Raw genomic sequence first — 20,331 nt, 5'->3', positions numbered from 1 at the left:
GATGCAGCTATACTCAGTGGTGTAGTGGAGGGTATATGCAGCTATACTCAGTGGTATAGTGGAGGGTATATGCAGCTATACTCAGTGGTGTAGTGGAGGGTATATGCAGTGGTGCAGTGGAGGATATATGCAGCTAGACTCAGTGGTGTAGTGGAGGGAATATGTAGTGGTGCAGTGGAGGATATATGCAGCTAGACTCAGTGGTATAGTGGAGGGTATATGTAGTGGTATAGTGGAGGGTATATGCAGCTATACTCAGTGGTATAGTGGAGGGTATATGCAGCTATACTCAGTGGTATAGTGGAGGGTATATGCAGCTATACTCAGTGGTATAGTGGAGGATATATGCAGCTATACTCAGTGGTGTAGTGGAGGGTATATGTAGTGGAGGGTATATGCAGCTAGACTCAGTGGTGTAGTGGAGGGTATATGCAGCTAGACTCAGTGGTATAGTGGAGGGTATATGCAGCTATACTCAGTGGTATAGTGGAGGGTATATGTAGTGGTATAGTGGAGGGTATATGCAGCTATACTCAGTGGTATAGTGGAGGGTATATGTAGTGGTGTAGTGGAGGAAATATGCAGCTATACTCAGTGGTGTAGTGGAGGGTATATGCAGCTATACTCAGTGGTGTAGTGGAGGGTATATGCAGCTATACTCAGTGGTATAGTGGAGGGTATATGCAGCTATACTCAGTGGTATAGTGGAGGGTATATGCAGCTATACTCAGTGGTGTAGTGGAGGGAATATGCAGCTATACTCAGTGGTGTAGTGGAGGGTATATGTAGTGGTGCAGTGGAGGGTATATGCAGCTATACTCAGTGGTGTAGTGGAGGGAATATGCAGTGGTGTAGTGGAGGGTATATGCAGCTATACTCAGTGGTATAGTGGAGGGTATATGCAGCTATACTCAGTGGTATAGTGGAGGGTATATGCAGCTATACTCAGTGGTGTAGTGGAGGGTATATGTAGTGGTGTAGTGGAGGATATATGCAGCTATACTCAGTGGTATAGTGGAGGGAATATGCAGCTATACTCAGTGGTGTAGTGGAGGGTATATGCAGCTATACTCAGTGGTATAGTGGAGGGTATATGCAGCTATACTCAGTGGTATAGTGGAGGAAATATGCAGTGGTGTAGTGGAGGGTATATGCAGTGGTGCAGGGGTATAGTGGAGGGAATATGCAGCTATACTCAGTGGTGCAGTGGAGGGAATATGTAGTGGTGTAGTGGAGGGTATATGCAGTGGTGCAGGGGTATAGTGGAGGGAATATGCAGCTATACTCAGTGGTGTAGTGGAGGGAATATGTAGTGGTGTAGTGGAGGGAATATGCAGCTATAGTCAGTGGTATAGTGGAGGGAATATGTAGTGGTGTAGTAGAGGGTATATGTAGTGGTGTAGTGGAGGGTATATGTAGTGGTGTAGTAGAGGGTATATGTAGTGGTGTAGTGGAGGGAATATGCAGCTATACTCAGTGGTATAGTGGAGGGAATATGTAGTGGTGTAGTAGAGGGTATATGTAGTGGTGTAGTGGAGGGAATATGTAGTGGTGTAGTAGAGGGTATATGTAGTGGTGTAGTGGAGGGTATATGTAGTGGTGTAGTAGAGGGTATATGTAGTGGTGTAGTAGAGGGTATATGTAGTGGTGTAGTGGAGGGAATATGTAGTGGTGTAGTAGAGGGTATATGTAGTGGTGTAGTGGAGGGAATATGTAGTGGTGTAGTAGAGGGTATATGTAGTGGTGTAGTAGAGGGTATATGTAGTGGTGTAGTAGAGGGTATATGTAGTGGTGTAGTAGAGGGTATATGTAGTGGTGTAGTGGAGGGAATATGCAGCTATACTCAGTGGTGTAGTGGAGGGAATATGTAGTGGTGTAGTGGAGGGAATATGTAGTGGTGCAGTGGAGGGTATATGCAGCTATACTCAGTGAATGTATGTGTCAAATACCTGACTGTGCCCAGCATCACGTGGTACGGCTCATTATATTGTTGTGTACTGAGGAACATGTAACTTGGTTACAGAAGAAAATCACTTTCAATGACCTTATGTTGGGGGCTTTCATCAAGGTTAGTGTTTCTATAGGTTGGGGGCTTACATCAAGGTGTTTCTATAGGTTGGGGGCTTTCATCAAGGTTAGTGTTTCTATAGGTTGGGGGGCTTTCATCAAGGTTAGTGTTTCTATAGGTTGGGGGCTTTCATCAAGGTTAGTGTTTCTATAGGTTGGGGGCTTTCATCAAGGTTAGTGTTTCTATAGGTTGGGGGCTTTCATCAAGGTTAGTGTTTCTATAGGTTGGGGGCTTTCATCAAGGTTAGTGTTTCTATAGGTTGGGGGCTTTCATCAAGGTGTTTCTATAGGTTGGGGGCTTTCATCAAGGTTAGTGTTTCTATAGGTTGGGGGCTTTCATCAAGGTGTTTCTATAGGTTGGGGGCTTTCATCAAGGTTAGTGTTTCTATAGGTTGGGGGCTTTCATCAAGGTTAGTGTTTCTATAGGTTGGGGGGCTTTCATCAAGGTTAGTGTTTCTATAGGTTGGGGGCTTTCATCAAGGTTAGTGTTTCTATAGGTTGGGGGCTTTCATCAAGGTTAGTGTTTCTATAGGTTGGGGGCTTTCATCAAGGTGTTTCTATAGGTTGGGGGCTTTCATCAAGGTTAGTGTTTCTATAGGTTGGGGGGCTTTCATCAAGGTTAGTGTTTCTATAGGTTGGGGGCTTTCATCAAGGTTAGTGTTTCTATAGGTTGGGGGGCTTTCATCAAGGTTAGTGTTTCTATAGGTTGGGGGCTTTCATCAAGGTTAGTGTTTCTATAGGTTGGGGGGCTTTCATCAAGGTTAGTGTTTCTATAGGTTGGGGGCTTTCATCAAGGTTAGTGTTTCTATAGGTTGGGGGCTTTCATCAAGGTTAGTGTTTCTATAGGTTGGGGGCTTTCATCAAGGTGTTTCTATAGGTTGGGGGCTTTCATCAAGGTTAGTGTTTCTATAGGTTGGGGGGCTTTCATCAAGGTTAGTGTTTCTATAGGTTGGGGGCTTTCATCAAGGTTAGTGTTTCTATAGGTTGGGGGGCTTTCATCAAGGTTAGTGTTTCTATAGGTTGGGGGGCTTTCATCAAGGTTAGTGTTTCTATAGGTTGGGGGGCTTTCATCAAGGTTAGTGTTTCTATAGGTTGGGGGGCTTTCGTCAAGGTTAGTGTTTCTGTAGGTTGGGGGCTTTCATCAAGGTGTTTCTATAGGTTGGGGGCTTTCATCAAGGTGTTTCTATAGGTTGGGGGCTTTCATCAAGGTTAGTGTTTCTATAGGTTGGGGGCTTTCATCAAGGTGTTTCTATAGGTTGGGGGCTTTCATCAAGGTTAGTGTTTCTATAGGTTGGGGGCTTTCATCAAGGTGTTTCTATAGGTTGGGGGCTTTCATCAAGGTTAGTGTTTCTATAGGTTGGGGGCTTTCATCAAGGTGTTTCTATAGGTTGGGGGCTTTCATCAAGGTTAGTGTTTCTATAGGTTGGGGGGCTTTCATCAAGGTTAGTGTTTCTATAGGTTGGGGGCTTTCATCAAGGTTAGTGTTTCTATAGGTTGGGGGGCTTTCATCAAGGTTAGTGTTTCTATAGGTTGGGGGGCTTTCATCAAGGTTAGTGTTTCTATAGGTTGGGGGCTTTCATCAAGGTGTTTCTATAGGTTGGGGGGCTTTCGTCAAGGTTAGTGTTTCTATAAGTTGGGGGCGTTCATCAAGGTTAGTGTTTCTATAGGTTGGGGGCTTTCATCAAGGTTAGTGTTTCTATAGGTTGGGGGCTTTCATCAAGGTGTTTCTATAGGTTGGGGGGCTTTCGTCAAGGTTAGTGTTTCTATAAGTTGGGGGCGTTCATCAAGGTTAGTGTTTCTATAGGTTGGGGGGCTTTCATCAAGGTTAGTGTTTCTGTAGGTTGGGGGCTTTCATCAAGGTTAGTGTTTCTATAGGTTGGGGGCGTTCATCAAGGTTAGTGTTTCTATAGGTTGGGGGGCTTTCATCAAGGTTAGTGTTTCTATAGGTTGGGGGCTTTCATCAAGGTGTTTCTGTAGGTTGGGGGCTTTCATCAAGGTGTTTCTTAGTGTAGCGTCGTCTCCAGGTCATTGAACACAGCACATATCAGCCTGGGATATCAACCATTCAGAGTTGGTCATAGTGGCAGTGACCATAGAATTATATGGGAGTGACCTCACTGAGTAAAGTATTTGTCATCAGGATATGTCCATTGTTAGTGTAACAGTATAGACTTTACGTCCGTCCCCTCGCCCCGACCTGGGCGCGAACCAGGGGAGCTCTGCACACATCAACAGTCACCCTCGAAGCATCGTTACCCATCGCTCCACAAAAGGCCCTTGCAGAACCACTACTTCCAAGGTCTCAGAGCGAGTAACGTCACCAATTGAAACGCCACTAGCGCGCACCACCGCTAACTAGCTAGCCATTTCACATTGGCTACATTAGCAAAAACATCCCCCCTGGTCGTCACTAGTTAACACAGCCACAGTCAGAATTATGGCTAAACTCCGCCCGTTTCTACAGTTTCTCTTCATAAAAATTGATTTTAAACCTAACCCTAACATTAAACCTAACCTTAACCACACTGATAACACTATGACTAACCCTAACCTTAAATTAAGACCAAACACACATTTTAGTTTTCATGAATTTTTACGATATAGCCAATGTTGACTTTGTGGCTGTGTTATCTAGTGGAAGCCATTCCCCCTGGTCTTGAGTGAGAAAAAACAACAGGTCCTACCTTCCAGCTAGCTAATTAGCAAAGGACATAGCTAGCTAGCTAATTAGCAAAGGACATAGCTAGCTAGCTAATTAGCAAAGGACATGGTTAGCTAGCTAATTAGCAAAGGATATAATTAGCTAGCTAATTAGCAAAGGACATAGCTAGCTAGCTAATTAGCAAAGGACATAGCTAGCTAGCTAATTAGCAAAGGACATAGCTAGCTAGCTAATTAGCAAAGGATATAGCTAGCTAGCTAATGGCTTCCCCAAGAAGAAGAAAGACAACCCAATAAAATCTGTGGTCGATGTGTGTCGCGCATCTTTATTGCCAAGACGTCGGGCTGATAAGACAGCTAAGACATTGGACCGATAAGACAGCCAAGACGTCGGCCGATAAGACAGCCAAGACATAGCCGATAAGACAGCCAAGACGTCGCCGATAAGACAGCCAAGACGTCGGCCGATAAGACAGCCAAGACGTTGGACCGATAAGACAGCCAAGACGTCGGCCGATAAGACAGCCAAGACGTTGGACCGATAAGACAGCCAAGACGTCGGCCGATAAGACAGCCAAGACGTTGGACCGATAAGACAGCCAAGACGTTGGACCGATAAGACAGCCAAGACGTCGGCCAATAAGACAGCCAAGACGTTGGACCGATAAGACAGCCAAGACGTTGGCCAATAAGACGGAGCTACACAAGACAAGGGAAGGTGTTGTGGGTGATGATTGGTTGGTAGATTAAGCCAATGAGTAATGATTCTCCCAGAACTCTGTATTGACTAACGAAGGCCAAGTTCAATGCGTTGGTCCACCAGACCTTCCGCACATTTGGGAACGATATTGGTAGTTGCTGTTCGAGATCCTTGGGACCCCATTGAAGTTGAAATGTAAAATGGTTAAGGTTAGGATTAAGGACCTTTCAAGGTTCCCGGATAGCACTACCCAAACGTTTGAAGCACGCTCTGGCCCCCTCCATGATGTTGCACCAATGAAGTGATGTGATTTTGATCATGTGCTTTCTCTGCAAGGGCTTAGTAACAATAGTTTTGATTTTCTCTTGTCAGGATTAAGCTGTCCCAATTTAAATGATGTCCCACTCTATTTGAATTCACCCTTTGGGTAGCCTCTGAAATCAAACTCGCAACTCTGGCAATGCAAGCGCCATGCCATGCCATGCTCTATCAAACTAAGCCATATAGGACTACTAGTTGTTCACACAGTGTCATTCCTTCGTTGGATAATTTTAGCCAAAATTAGAGTATACCCACTTCTCCACGCACCCCTACAGCACTGACTATGCTCCATAAATCATTGACACCGTTTCCACTTCTGCTGCATACATCACATCACCTATAGCAACATGGGTGCACGGTATGCTCCCTCCTCCTTCTCATCTGGTCGACTCCTCGACGCATTACTACACGTAGCCAAGCACACATCCACTGCGGGCAAATGGCTATATTGATCAGTATATTAACTGCGCTATTTATATTGGGGGGAAGGGGGAGGGGACGCTAGAATGCACAACAAGAACACAGGATGATGGCAAATAAATCAATCTATATAGCGAACACAGGATGATGGCAAATAAATCAATCTATATAGACTTACCCCGGAGCACACTGGTTTTATCCATGTACATAGCGCAGCAAAACACAAATCCAGTCATTAAAAAAACCCGAACGGGAGACAGAATCTCCCAATCGCAACGGAATAAGAACCTAGGCGATGGGACCGAGCCACAGTTAAGGCTGTATTCCTATTTCTAAAGCAATCCCCGGGTGTTCTGTCTGCCACCGAAGAACAGACAGCGAGACTACATAAAAATAAAAAATAAATATATATATAGGTTAAAATATGTAGGTTAAATGGCTGTGAACGGGGAAAGGCAGTCGGGATGGCCCTCCCTGGTCGTCAGAGCACCGGACGCAATGACAGCATCGGTTCAGCAGCAGCGGCGGCAGCATCCTCTGCTCACTGGGTCAAGCGCAGGGCTGATATTATCAGCATCCAAGCAGCAAATGATTTTTCCTCTGGCAGCACAACGATATCCTTTAAACGATAGTCTTACAAATCTGGTGCATGATACACGATTAATAATCCATCAATCAATGTAGACATTTGTATCCGTCAACGGATTTTAAAATAAATAAATATTGTGTTGCTTTGCGGCCCACCACCCCTCTCTGTCCTCTCCGCTGCTGTCCTAGTAACACAGCGCCAGAGTGCAGCATCATATTGCCATTGGAATCACATGCATTATGACCCCAGCCAGCCGAGCCTCCCTCCCCCTTCTCCCTCTCCTCTCTCACACTCCTCCCGTCTCCACATCCATCTACCTCACTCCGACATCCTCTCTCTCTCTCTCTCTCTCGTTTTTCAGTTTCCTTGACAACAAATTAGAGGTAGAGTATATTTGTTTGGTTCTATATCAGAAAGGAAGGCACAGTGATGCCGAAACGTTGATAAATACACATTTAAATTGCTGGGAGATTATCTTTCTTTATTTTGATATTCTATATCAGAACCCAACACTTGTAGACAGACATGCTACCGCATTGTCCAATGAAATATGGATCACGGCAGCTAGCTGGATATCAGCCGTGCTACAATGGATACATGATAATAGCTATAGTGCCTCGTTAATTTGCTGTGGCGTCATTGTCTTTATTGATGGCACAGCCTCTTCTTATTTATTTGTTCAGATCCAGATGGGTTGTTTGGTTCAGACAGGATTAAGGACTTGGGTTGAAACACACAAACACACAACACACATGCACACACACACACACACACACACTAACACACACACACACACTAACACACAAACACACAACACACATACAAACACACACACACACTCACTAACACACACTCACTAACATACTAAAACACACTCACTAACATACTAACACATACACACAACACTAATACACTATGAGAGAGAGAGGGGGGGAGAGAGAGAGAGAGAGAGGGAGAGAGGGAGAGAGAGAGAGAGAGAGAGAGAGAGAGAGAGAGACGCATGTGTGGGTCATAGATAGTGGGATTTATAAACCTCCACCTCCACCTCCACCCCTCCCTCTCCCTCTCCTTGGCCCGTGTCAGGTCACCCTGCTGGGGGTGCTGAATGAGCAGCTCAGCCCTCCAGCCCTGGCTCTCTCTGACGCCACTAAATGGAGAGATTTACCCTCTTGATTTCCCCAGAGAGAGTGCCATCTGCCCACTGTCACCACGCCACTACACACACACACACACACACACACACACACACACACACACACTAAGCATGACAATGGAACATGTGACACCCTGCTACATGTTAAATGAGAGAAACACATGACACGTGGTCTATTGTACTGTATACACATGCAGAAACTCACTACCTCCACCATCACCTTATCACCATCATCACCACCATCACCCCATCACCACCATCACCTTATCACCACCATCACCACCATCACCTTATCACCACCATCACCTTATCACCACCATCACCTTATCACCACCATCACCTTATCACCACCATCACCGTATCACCACCATCACCCCATCACTACCATCACCTTATCACCACCATCACCTTATCACCACCATCACCACCCTCACCTTATCACCACCATCACCACCCTCACCTTATCACCCCCATCACTTTATCACCACCATCACCACCCTCACCCCATCAACAACCTCACCTTATCACCACCATCACCACCAACACCTTATCATCACCATCACCTTATCACCACCATCACCTTATCACCACCATCACCACCATCACCCCATCAACACCATCACCACCCTCACCCCATCACCACCATCACCTTATCACCACCATCACCTTATCACCACCATCACCTTATCACCACCATCACCACCATCACCTTATCACCACCATCACCACCATAACCCCATCACCCCATCACCTTATCACCACCATCACCTTATCACCACCATCACCTTATCACCACCATCACCTTATCACCACCATCACCTTATCACCACCCCATCACCACCCTTACCCCATCACCACCATCACCTTATCACCACCATCATCACCATCACCTTATCACCACCATCACCACAATAACCCCATCACCCCATCACCTTATCACCACCATCACCTTATCACCACCATCACCACCATCACCTTATCACCACCATCACCTTATCACCACCATCACCTTATCACCACCATCACCACCATCACCTTATCACCACCACCACCCCATCACCACCCTTACCCCATCACCACCATCACCTTATCACCACCATCATCACCATCACCTTATCACCACCATCACCACAATAACCCCATCCCCCCATCACCTTATCACCACCATCACCTTATCACCACCATCACCTTACCATCACAATAACCCCATCACCCCCATCACCTTATCACCACCAACACCTTATCACTACCATCACCTTACCACCACAATCACCCCATCACCCCCATCACCCCATCACCACCCTCACCCCATCACCACCATCACCTTATCACCACCATCACCTTATCACCACATCCCCACCATCACCTTATCACCACCATCACCCCATCACCACCATCACCTTATCACCACCATCTCCACCCTCACCCCATCACCACCCTCACCCTATCACCACCATCACCTTATCACCACCATCACCTTATCACCACATCACCACCATCACCTTATCACCACCATCACCCCATCACCACCATCACCTTATCACCACCATCTCCACCCTCACCCCATCACCACCATGACCTTATCACCACCATCACCACCATCACCTTATCACCACCATCACCATATCACCCCCATCACCACCATCACCTTATCACCACCCTCACCCCATCACCACCCTCACCCCATCACCTTATCACCACCATCACCACCATGACCTTATCACCACCATCTCCACCCTCACCCCATCACCACCCTCACCCTATCACCACCATCACCTTATCACCACCATCACCTTATCACCACATCACCACCATCACCTTATCACCACCATCACCCCATCACCACCATCACCTTATCACCACCATCTCCACCCTCACCCCATCACCACCATGACCTTATCACCACCATCACCACCATCACCTTATCACCACCATCACCATATCACCCCCATCACCACCATCACCTTATCACCACCCTCACCCCATCACCTTATCACCACCATCACCACCATGACCTTATCACCACCATCACCCCATCACCACCATCACCTTATCGCCACCATCACACCATCACCACCATCACCCCAATCACCCACACAAACATAATCCCCCCCACCACACATACACCATCACCCCATCACACAAACATACTCCCCCCCACCACACATACACCATAACCCCCCACCACACATACACATCACCCCCCACCACACAAACATACTCCCCCCCTACACACATACACCATCACCCCCCACCACACAAACACACTCCACCCCACCACACATACACCATCACCCCCTACCACACAAACATACTCCCCCCCACCACACATACACAATCACACCCCACCACACAAACACACTCCCCCACCCCACGACACATCACCATCACCCCCTACCACACATACACCACATTCTCCTCAAACTGGTGAGTACTAGCCATTTCCTTCCTCTGTCCTGAAGCATGAAACTTACCCTGGTCCTATAACCCTGGTACTAAAACCCTGGTCCTATAATCCTGGTCCTCCTAACACTAACCCTGGTCTTCCTAACACTAACCCTGGTCCTATAACCCTGGTCCTCAAAACACTAACCCTGGTCCTATAACCCTGGTCCTCAAAACACTAAACCTGGTCCTATAACCCTGGTCCTCAAAACACTAACCCTGGTCCTATAACCCTGGGCCTCCTAACACTAACCCTGGTCCTATAACCCTGGTCCTCAAAACACTAACCCTGGTCCTATAACCCTGGTCCTCAAAACACTAACCCTGGAACTATAACCCTGGTCCTCCTAACACTAACCCTGGTCCTCCTAACACTAACCCTGGTCCTATAACCTTGGTCCTATAACCCTGGTCCTCCTAACACTAACCCTGGCCCTATAACCCTGGCCCTATAACCCTGGCCCTCCTAACACTAACCCTGGTCCTATAACCCTGGTCATATAACCCTGGTCCTCCAAACACTACCCTGGTCCTCCTAACACTAACCCTGGCCCTATAACCCTGGTCCTCCTAACACTAACCCTTGTCTTCCTAACACTAACCCTGGTCCTATAACCCTGGTCCTCAAAACACTAACCCTGGTCCTATAACCCTGGTCCTATAACCCTGGGCCTCCTAACACTAACCCTGGTCCTATAACCCTGGTCCTCAAAACACTAACCCTGGTCCTATAACCCTGGTCCTCAAAACACTAAACCTGGTCCTATAACCCTGGTCCTCAAAACACTAACCCTGGTCCTATAACCCTGGTCCTATAACCCTGGTCCTCCTAACACTAACCCTGGTCCTCCTAACACTAACCCTGGTCCTATAACCTTGGTCCTATAACCCTGGTCCTCCTAACACTAACCCTGGCCCTATAACCCTGGCCCTATAACCCTGGCCCTCCTAACACTAACCCTGGTCCTATAACCCTGGTCATATAACCCTGGTCCTCCAAACACTAACCCTGGTCCTCCTTACACTAACCCTGGTCCTAAAACCCTGGCCCTATAACCCTGGTCCTCCTAACACTACCCTGGTCCTCCTAACACTAACCCTGGTCCTATAACCCTGGTCCTATAACCCTGTTCCTATAACCCTGGTCCTCCTAACACTAACCCTGGTCCTCCTAACACTAACCCTGGTCTTCCTAACACTAACCCTGGTCCTATAACCCTGGTCCTCAAAACACTACCCTGGTCCTATAACCCTGGTCCTATAACCCTGGGCCTCTTAACACTAACCCTGGTCCTATAACCCTGGTCCTCGAAATACTAACTCTGGTCCTATAACCCTGGTCCTCAAAACACTAACCCTGGTCCTATAACCCTGGTTCTCCTAACACTAACCCTGGTCCTATAACCTTGGTCCTATAACCCTGGTCCTCCTAACACTAACCCTGGCCCTATAACCCTGGCACTCCTAACACTAACCCTGGTCCTATAACCCTGGTCATATAACCCTGGTCCTCCAAACACAAACCCTGGTCCTCCTAACACAAACCCTGGTCCTATAACCCTGGTCCTCAAAACACTAACCCTGGTCCTATAACCCGAGTCCTATAACCCTGGGCCTCCTAACACTAACCATGGTCCTATAACCCTGGTCCTCAAAGCACTAACTCTGGTCCTATAACCCTGGTCCTCAAAACACTAACCCTGGTCCTATAACCCTGGTCCTCAAAACACTAACCCTGGTCCTATAACCCTGGTCATATAACCCTGGTCCTCCAAACACTAACCCTGGTCCTCCTAACACAAACCCTGGTCCTATAACCCTGGTCCTCAAAACACTAACCCTGGTCCTATAACCCGAGTCCTATAACCCTGGGCCTCCTAACACTAACCATGGTCCTATAACCCTGGTCCTCAAAGCACTAACTCTGGTCCTATAACCCTGGTCCTCAAAACACTAACCCTGGTCCTATAACCCTGGTCCTCAAAACACTAACCCTGGTCCTATAACCCTGGTCCTCGAAATACTAACTCTGGTCCTATAACCCTGGTCCTCTAAACACTAACCCTGGTCGTATAACCCTGGTCCTCAAAACACTAACCCTGGTCCTATAACCCTGGTCCTATAACCCTGGTCCTCAAAACACTAATCCTGGTCGTATAACCCTGGTCCTCAAAACACTAACCCTGGTCCTATAACCCTGGGCCTCCTAACACTAACCCTGGTCCTATAACCCTGGTCCTCAAAACACTAACCCTGGTCCTCTAACCCTGGTCCTCAAAATACTAAACCTGGTCCTATAACCCTGGTCCTCAAAACACTAACCCTGGTCCTATAACCCTGGAACTGTAACCCTGGTCCTCCTAACACTAACCCTGGCCCTATAACCCTGGACCTATAACCCTGGCCCTCCTAACACTAACCCTGGTCCTCCTAACACTAACCCTGGTCCTCCTAATACTAACCCTGGTCTTCCTAACACTAACCCTGGTCCTAACACTAACCCTGGTCCTCCTAACACTAACCCTGGCCCTATAACCCTGGACCTATAACCCTGTTCCTATAACCCTGGTCCTCCAAACACTAACCCTGGTCCTCCTAACACTAACCCTGGTCTTCCTAACACTAACCCTGGTCCTATAACCCTTATCCTCAAAACACTACCCTGGTCCTCGAAATACTAACTCTGGTCCTATAACCCTGGTCCTCAAAACACTAACCCTGGTCCTATAACCCTGGTCCTCCAAACACTAACCCTGGTCCTCCTAACACTAATCCTGGTCCTAAAACCCTGGCCCTATAACCCTGGTCCTCCTAACACTACCCTGGTCCTCCTAACACTAACCCTGGCCCTATAACCCTGGTCCTATAACCCTGTTCCTATAACCCTGGTCCTCCTAACACTAACCCTGGTCCTCCTAACACTAACCCTGGTCTTCCTAACACTAACCCTGGTCCTATAACCCTGGTCCTCAAAACACTAACCCTGGTCCTATAACCCTGGTCCTATAACCCTGGGCCTCTTAACACTAACACTGGTCCTATAACCCTGGTCCTCGAAATACTAACTCTGGTCCTATAACCCTTGTCTTCCTAACACTAACCCTGGTCCTATAACCCTGGTCCTCAAAACACTAACCCTGGTCCTATAACCCTGGTCCTATAACCCTGGGCCTCCTAACACTAACCATGGTCCTATAACCCTGGTCCTCAAAACACTAACCCTGGTCCTATAACCCTGGTCCTCAAAACACTAAACCTGGTCCTATAACCCTGGTCCTCAAAACACTAACCCTGGTCCTATAACCCTGGTCCTATAACCCTGGAACTATAACCCTGGTCCTCCTAACACTAACCCTGGTCATCCTAACACTAACCCTGGTCCTATAACCTTGGTCCTATAACCCTGGTCCTCCTTAACACTAACCCTGGCCCTATAACCCTGGCCCTATAACCCTGGCCCTCCTAACACTAACCCTGGTCCTATAACCCTGGTCATATAACCCTGGTCCTCCAAACACTAACCCTGGTCCTCCTTACACTAACCCTGGTCCTATAACCCTGGCCCTATAACCCTGGCCCTCCTAACACTAACCCTGGTCCTATAACCCTGGTCCTATAACCCTGTTCCTATAACCCTGGTCCTCCTAACACTAACCCTGGTCCTCCTAACACTAACCCTGGTCTTCCTAACACTAACCCTGGTCCTATAACCCTGGTCCTAAAAACACTACCCTGGTCCTATAACCCTGGTCCTATAACCCTGGGCCTCTTAACACTAACCCTGGTCCTATAACCCTGGTCCTCGAAATACTAACTCTGGTCCTATAACCCTGGTCCTCAAAACACTAACCCTGGTCCTATAACCCTGGTTCTCCTAACACTAACCCTGGTCCTATAACCTTGGTCCTATAACCCTGGTCCTCCTAACACTAACCCTGGCCCTATAACCCTGGCACTCCTAACACTAACCCTGGTCCTATAACCCTGGTCATATAACCCTGGTCCTCCAAACACTAACCCTGGTCCTCCTAACACAAACCCTGGTCCTATAACCCTGGTCCTCAAAACACTAACCCTGGTCCTATAACCCTGGTCCTATAACCCTGGGCCTCCTAACACTAACCATGGTCCTATAACCCTGGTCCTCGAAGCACTAACTCTGGTCCTATAACCCTGGTCCTCAAAACACTAACCCTGGAACTATAACCCTGGTCCTCCTAACACTAACCCTGGTCCTCCTAACACTAACCCTGGTCCTATAACCTTGGTCCTATAACCCTGGTCCTCCTAACACTAACCCTGGCCCTATAACCCTGGCCCTATAACCCTGGCCCTCCTAACACTAACCCTGGTCCTATAACCCTGGTCATATAACCCTGGTCCTCCAAACACTACCCTGGTCCTCCTAACACTAACCCTGGCCCTATAACCCTGGTCCTCCTAACACTAACCCTTGTCTTCCTAACACTAACCCTGGTCCTATAACCCTGGTCCTCAAAACACTAACCCTGGTCCTATAACCCTGGTCCTATAACCCTGGGCCTCCTAACACTAACCCTGGTCCTATAACCCTGGTCCTCAAAACACTAACCCTGGTCCTATAACCCTGGTCCTCAAAACACTAAACCTGGTCCTATAACCCTGGTCCTCAAAACACTAACCCTGGTCCTATAACCCTGGTCCTATAACCCTGGTCCTCCTAACACTAACCCTGGTCCTCCTAACACTAACCCTGGTCCTATAACCTTGGTCCTATAACCCTGGTCCTCCTAACACTAACCCTGGCCCTATAACCCTGGCCCTATAACCCTTGCCCTCCTAACACTAACCCTGGTCCTATAACCCTGGTCATATAACCCTGGTCCTCCAAACACTAACCCTGGTCCTCCTTACACTAACCCTGGTCCTAAAACCCTGGCCCTATAACCCTGGTCCTCCTAACACTACCCTGGTCCTCCTAACACTAACCCTGGTCCTATAACCCTGGTCCTATAACCCTGTTCCTATAACCCTGGTCCTCCTAACACTAACCCTGGTCCTCCTAACACTAACCCTGGTCTTCCTAACACTAACCCTGGTCCTATAACCCTGGTCCTCAAAACACTACCCTGGTCCTATAACCCTGGTCCTATAACCCTGGGCCTCTTAACACTAACCCTGGTCCTATAACCCTGGTCCTCGAAATACTAACTCTGGTCCTATAACCCTGGTCCTCAAAACACTAACCCTGGTCCTATAACCCTGGTTCTCCTAACACTAACCCTGGTCATATAACCTTGGTCCTATAACCCTGGTCCTCCTAACACTAACCCTGGCCCTATAACCCTGGCACTCCTAACACTAACCCTGGTCCTATAACCCTGGTCATATAACCCTGGTCCTCCAAACACAAACCCTGGTCCTCCTAACACAAACCCTGGTCCTATAACCCTGGTCCTCAAAACACTAACCCTGGTCCTATAACCCGAGTCCTATAACCCTGGGCCTCCTAACACTAACCATGGTCCTATAACCCTGGTCCTCAAAGCACTAACTCTGGTCCTATAACCCTGGTCCTCAAAACACTAACCCTGGTCCTATAACCCTGGTCCTCAAAACACTAACCCTGGTCATATAATCCTGGTCCTCCAAACACTAACCCTGGTCCTCCTAACACAAACCCTGGTCCTATAACCCTGGTCCTCAAAACACTAACCCTGGTCCTATAACCCGAGTCCTATAACCCTGGGCCTCCTAACACTAACCATGGTCCTATAACCCTGGTCCTCAAAGCACTAACTCTGGTCCTATAACCCTGGTCCTCAAAACACTAACCCTGGTCCTATAACCCTGGTCCTCAAAACACTAACCCTGGTCCTATAACCCTGGTCCTATAACCCTGGGCCTCTTAACACTAACCCTGGTCCTATAACCCTGGTCCTCGAAATACTAACTCTGGTCCTATAACCCTGGTCCTCTAAACACTAACCCTGGTCGTATAACCCTGGTCCTCAAAACACTAACCCTGGTCCTATAACCCTGGTCCTATAACCCTGGTCCTCAAAACACTAATCCTGGTCGTATAACCCTGGTCCTCAAAACACTAACCCTGGTCCTATAACCCTGGGCCTCCTAACACTAACCCTGGTCCTATAACCCTGGTCCTCAAAACACTAACCCTGGTCCTCTAACCCTGGTCCTCAAAATACTAAACCTGGTCCTATAACCCTGGTCCTCAAAACACTAACCCTGGTCCTATAACCCTGGAACTGTAACCCTGGTCCTCCTAACACTAACCCTGGCCCTATAACCCTGGACCTATAACCCTGGCCCTCCTAACACTAACCCTGGTCCTCCTAACACTAACCCTGGTCCTCCTAATACTAACCCTGGTCTTCCTAACACTAACCCTGGTCCTAACACTAACCCTGGTCCTCCTAACACTAACCCTGGCCCTATAACCCTGGACCTATAACCCTGTTCCTATAACCCTGGTCCTCCAAACACTAACCCTGGTCCTCCTAACACTAACCCTGGTCTTCCTAACACTAACCCTGGTCCTATAACCCTTATCCTCAAAACACTACCCTGGTCCTCGAAATACTAACTCTGGTCCTATAACCCTGGTCCTCAAAACACTAACCCTGGTCCTATAACCCTGGTCCTCCAAACACTAACCCTGGTCCTCCTAACACTAATCCTGGTCCTAAAACCCTGGCCCTATAACCCTGGTCCTCCTAACACTACCCTGGTCCTCCTAACACTAACCCTGGCCCTATAACCCTGGTCCTATAACCCTGTTCCTATAACCCTGGTCCTCCTAACACTAACCCTGGTCCTCCTAACACTAACCCTGGTCTTCCTAACACTAACCCTGGTCCTATAACCCTGGTCCTCAAAACACTAACCCTGGTCCTATAACCCTGGTCCTATAACCCTGGGCCTCTTAACACTAACACTGGTCCTATAACCCTGGTCCTCGAAATACTAACTCTGGTCCTATAACCCTTGTCTTCCTAACACTAACCCTGGTCCTATAACCCTGGTCCTCAAAACACTAACCCTGGTCCTATAACCCTGGTCCTATAACCCTGGGCCTCCTAACACTAACCCTGGTCCTATAACCCTGGTCCTCAAAACACTAACCCTGGTCCTATAACCCTGGTCCTCAAAACACTAAACCTGGTCCTATAACCCTGGTCCTCAAAACACTAACCCTGGTCCTATAACCCTGGTCCTATAACCCTGGAACTATAACCCTGGTCCTCCTAACACTAACCCTGGTCATCCTAACACTAACCCTGGTCCTATAACCTTGGTCCTATAACCCTGGTCCTCCTTAACACTAACCCTGGCCCTATAACCCTGGCCCTATAACCCTGGCCCTCCTAACACTAACCCTGGTCCTATAACCCTGGTCATATAACCCTGGTTCTCCAAACACTAACCCTGGTCCTCCTTACACTAACCCTGGTCCTAAAACCCTGGCCCTATAACCCTGGTCCTCCTAACACTACCCTGGTCCTCCTAACACTAACCCTGGTCCTATAACCCTGGTCCTATAACCCTGTTCCTATAACCCTGGTCCTCCTAACACTAACCCTGGTCCTCCTAACACTAACCCTGGTCTTCCTAACACTAACCCTGGTCCTATAACCCTGGTCCTAAAAACACTACCCTGGTCCTATAACCCTGGTCCTATAACCCTGGGCCTCTTAACACTAACCCTGGTCCTATAACCCTGGTCCTCGAAATACTAACTCTGGTCCTATAACCCTGGTCCTCAAAACACTAACCCTGGTCCTATAACCCTGGTTCTCCTAACACTAACCCTGGTCCTATAACCTTGGTCCTATAACCCTGGTCCTCCTAACACTAACCCTGGCCCTATAACCCTGGCACTCCTAACACTAACCCTGGTCCTATAACCCTGGTCATATAACCCTGGTCCTCCAAACACTAACCCTGGTCCTCCTAACACAAACCCTGGTCCTATAACCCTGGTCCTCAAAACACTAACCCTGGTCCTATAACCCTGGTCCTATAACCCTGGGCCTCCTAACACTAACCATGGTCCTATAACCCTGGTCCTCGAAGCACTAACTCTGGTCCTATAACCCTGGTCCTCAAAACACTAACCCTGGTCCTATAACCCTGGTCCTCAAAACACTAACCCTGGTCCTATAACCCTGGTCCTATAACCCTGGGCCTCTTAACACTAACCCTGCTCCTATAACCCTGGTCCTCGAAATACTAACTCTGGTCCTATAACCCTGGTCCTCAAAACACTAACCCTGGTCGTATAACCCTGGTCCTCAAAACACTAACCCTGGTCCTATAACCCTGGTCCTATAACCCTGGTCCTCAAAACACTAACCCTGGTCGTATAACCCTGGTCCTCAAAACACTAACCCTGGTCCTATAACCCTGGTCCTATAACCCTGGGCCTCCTAACACTAACCCTGGTCCTAAAACCCTGGCCCTATAACCCTGGTCCTCAAAACACTAACCCTGGTCCTCTAACCCTGGTCCACTACCCTGGTCCTCCTAACACTAACCCTGGCCCTATAACCCTGGTCCTCCTAACACTAACCCTTGTCTTCCTAACACTAACCCTGGTCCTATAACCCTGGTCGTCAAAACACTAACCCTGGTCCTATAACCCTGGTCCTATAACCCTGGGCCTCCTAACACTAACCCTGGTCCTATAACCCTGGTCCTCAAAACACTAACCCTGGTCCTATAACCCTGGTCCTCAAAACACTAAACCTGGTCCTATAACCCTGGTCCTCAAAACACTAACCCTGGTCCTATAACCCTGGTCCTATAACCCTGGAACTATAACCCTGGTCCTCCTAACACTAACCCTGGTCCTCCTAACACTAACCCTGGTCCTATAACCTTGGTCCTATAACCCTGGTCCTCTTAACACTAACCCTGGCCCTATAACCCTGGCCCTATAACCCTGGCCCTCCTAACACTAACCCTGGTCCTATAACCCTGGTCATATAACCCTGCTCCTCCAAACACTAACCCTGGTCCTCCTTACACTAACCCTGGTCCTAAAACCCTGGCCCTATAACCCTGGTCCTCCTAACACTACCCTGGTCCTCCTAACACTAACCCTGGTCCTATAACCCTGGTCCTATAACCCTGTTCCTATAACCCTGGTCCTCCTAACACTAACCCTGGTCCTCCTAACACTAACCCTGGTCTTCCTAACACTAACCCTGGTCCTATAACCCTGGTCCTCAAAACACTACCCTGGTCCTATAACCCTGGTCCTATAACCCTGGGCCTCTTAACACTAACCCTGGTCCTATAACCCTGGTCCTTGAAATACTAACTCTGGTCCTATAACCCTGGTCCTCAAAACACTAACCCTGGTCCTATAACCCTGGTTCTCCTAACACTAACCCTGGTCCTATAACCTTGGTCCTATAACCCTGGTACTCCTAACACTAACCCTGGCCCTATAACCCTGGCACTCCTAACACTAACCCTGGTCCTATAACCCTGGTCATATAACCCTGGTCCTCCAAACACTAACCCTGGTCCTCCTAACACAAACCCTGGTCCTATAACCCTGGTCCTCAAAACACTAACCCTGGTCCTATAACCCTGGTCCTATAACCCTGGGCCTCCTAACACTAACCATGGTCCTATAACCCTGGTCCTCGAAGCACTAACTCTGGTCCTATAACCCTGGTCCTCAAAACACTAACCCTGGTCCTATAACCCTGGTCCTCAAAACACTAACCCTGGTCCTATAACCCTGGTCCTATAACCCTGGGCCTCTTAACACTAACCCTGCTCCTATAACCCTGGTCCTCGAAATACTAACTCTGGTCCTATAACCCTGGTCCTCAAAACACTAACCCTGGTCGTATAACCCTGGTCCTCAAAACACTAACCCTGGTCCTATAACCCTGGTCCTATAACCCTGGTCCTCAAAACACTAACCCTGGTCGTATAACCCTGGTCCTCAAAACACTA

At 48.2% G+C, this 20,331-nt stretch overlaps 1 protein-coding gene across 2 annotated transcripts in view; it reads right to left on the bottom strand.

Moving 5' to 3' along the window:
- LOC110491181 (FYVE, RhoGEF and PH domain containing 1) overlaps nt 1–20,331 on the bottom strand; it is a 222,689-nt gene that overhangs the window by 81,085 nt on the left and 121,273 nt on the right. The window contains exon 1 of one of the 2 annotated variants that reach the window (XM_036947811.1): nt 6,348–7,015. The exons of the other annotated variant lie outside the window; for it this stretch is intronic. Coding sequence (XP_036803706.1) covers nt 6,348–6,405 — 58 coding nt within the window. The 5' untranslated portion in view covers nt 6,406–7,015. Of the gene's footprint in view, nt 1–6,347; nt 7,016–20,331 lie in introns of those variants that run through there. 2 annotated transcript variants of the gene reach the window in all.

The sequence above is a fragment of the Oncorhynchus mykiss genome, chromosome 16 (genome assembly GCF_013265735.2).
Source record: "Oncorhynchus mykiss isolate Arlee chromosome 16, USDA_OmykA_1.1, whole genome shotgun sequence".
In the NCBI taxonomy this organism is placed as follows: domain Eukaryota; kingdom Metazoa; phylum Chordata; class Actinopteri; order Salmoniformes; family Salmonidae; genus Oncorhynchus; species Oncorhynchus mykiss.
This window is presented reverse-complemented; position numbering and strand designations above follow the sequence as displayed.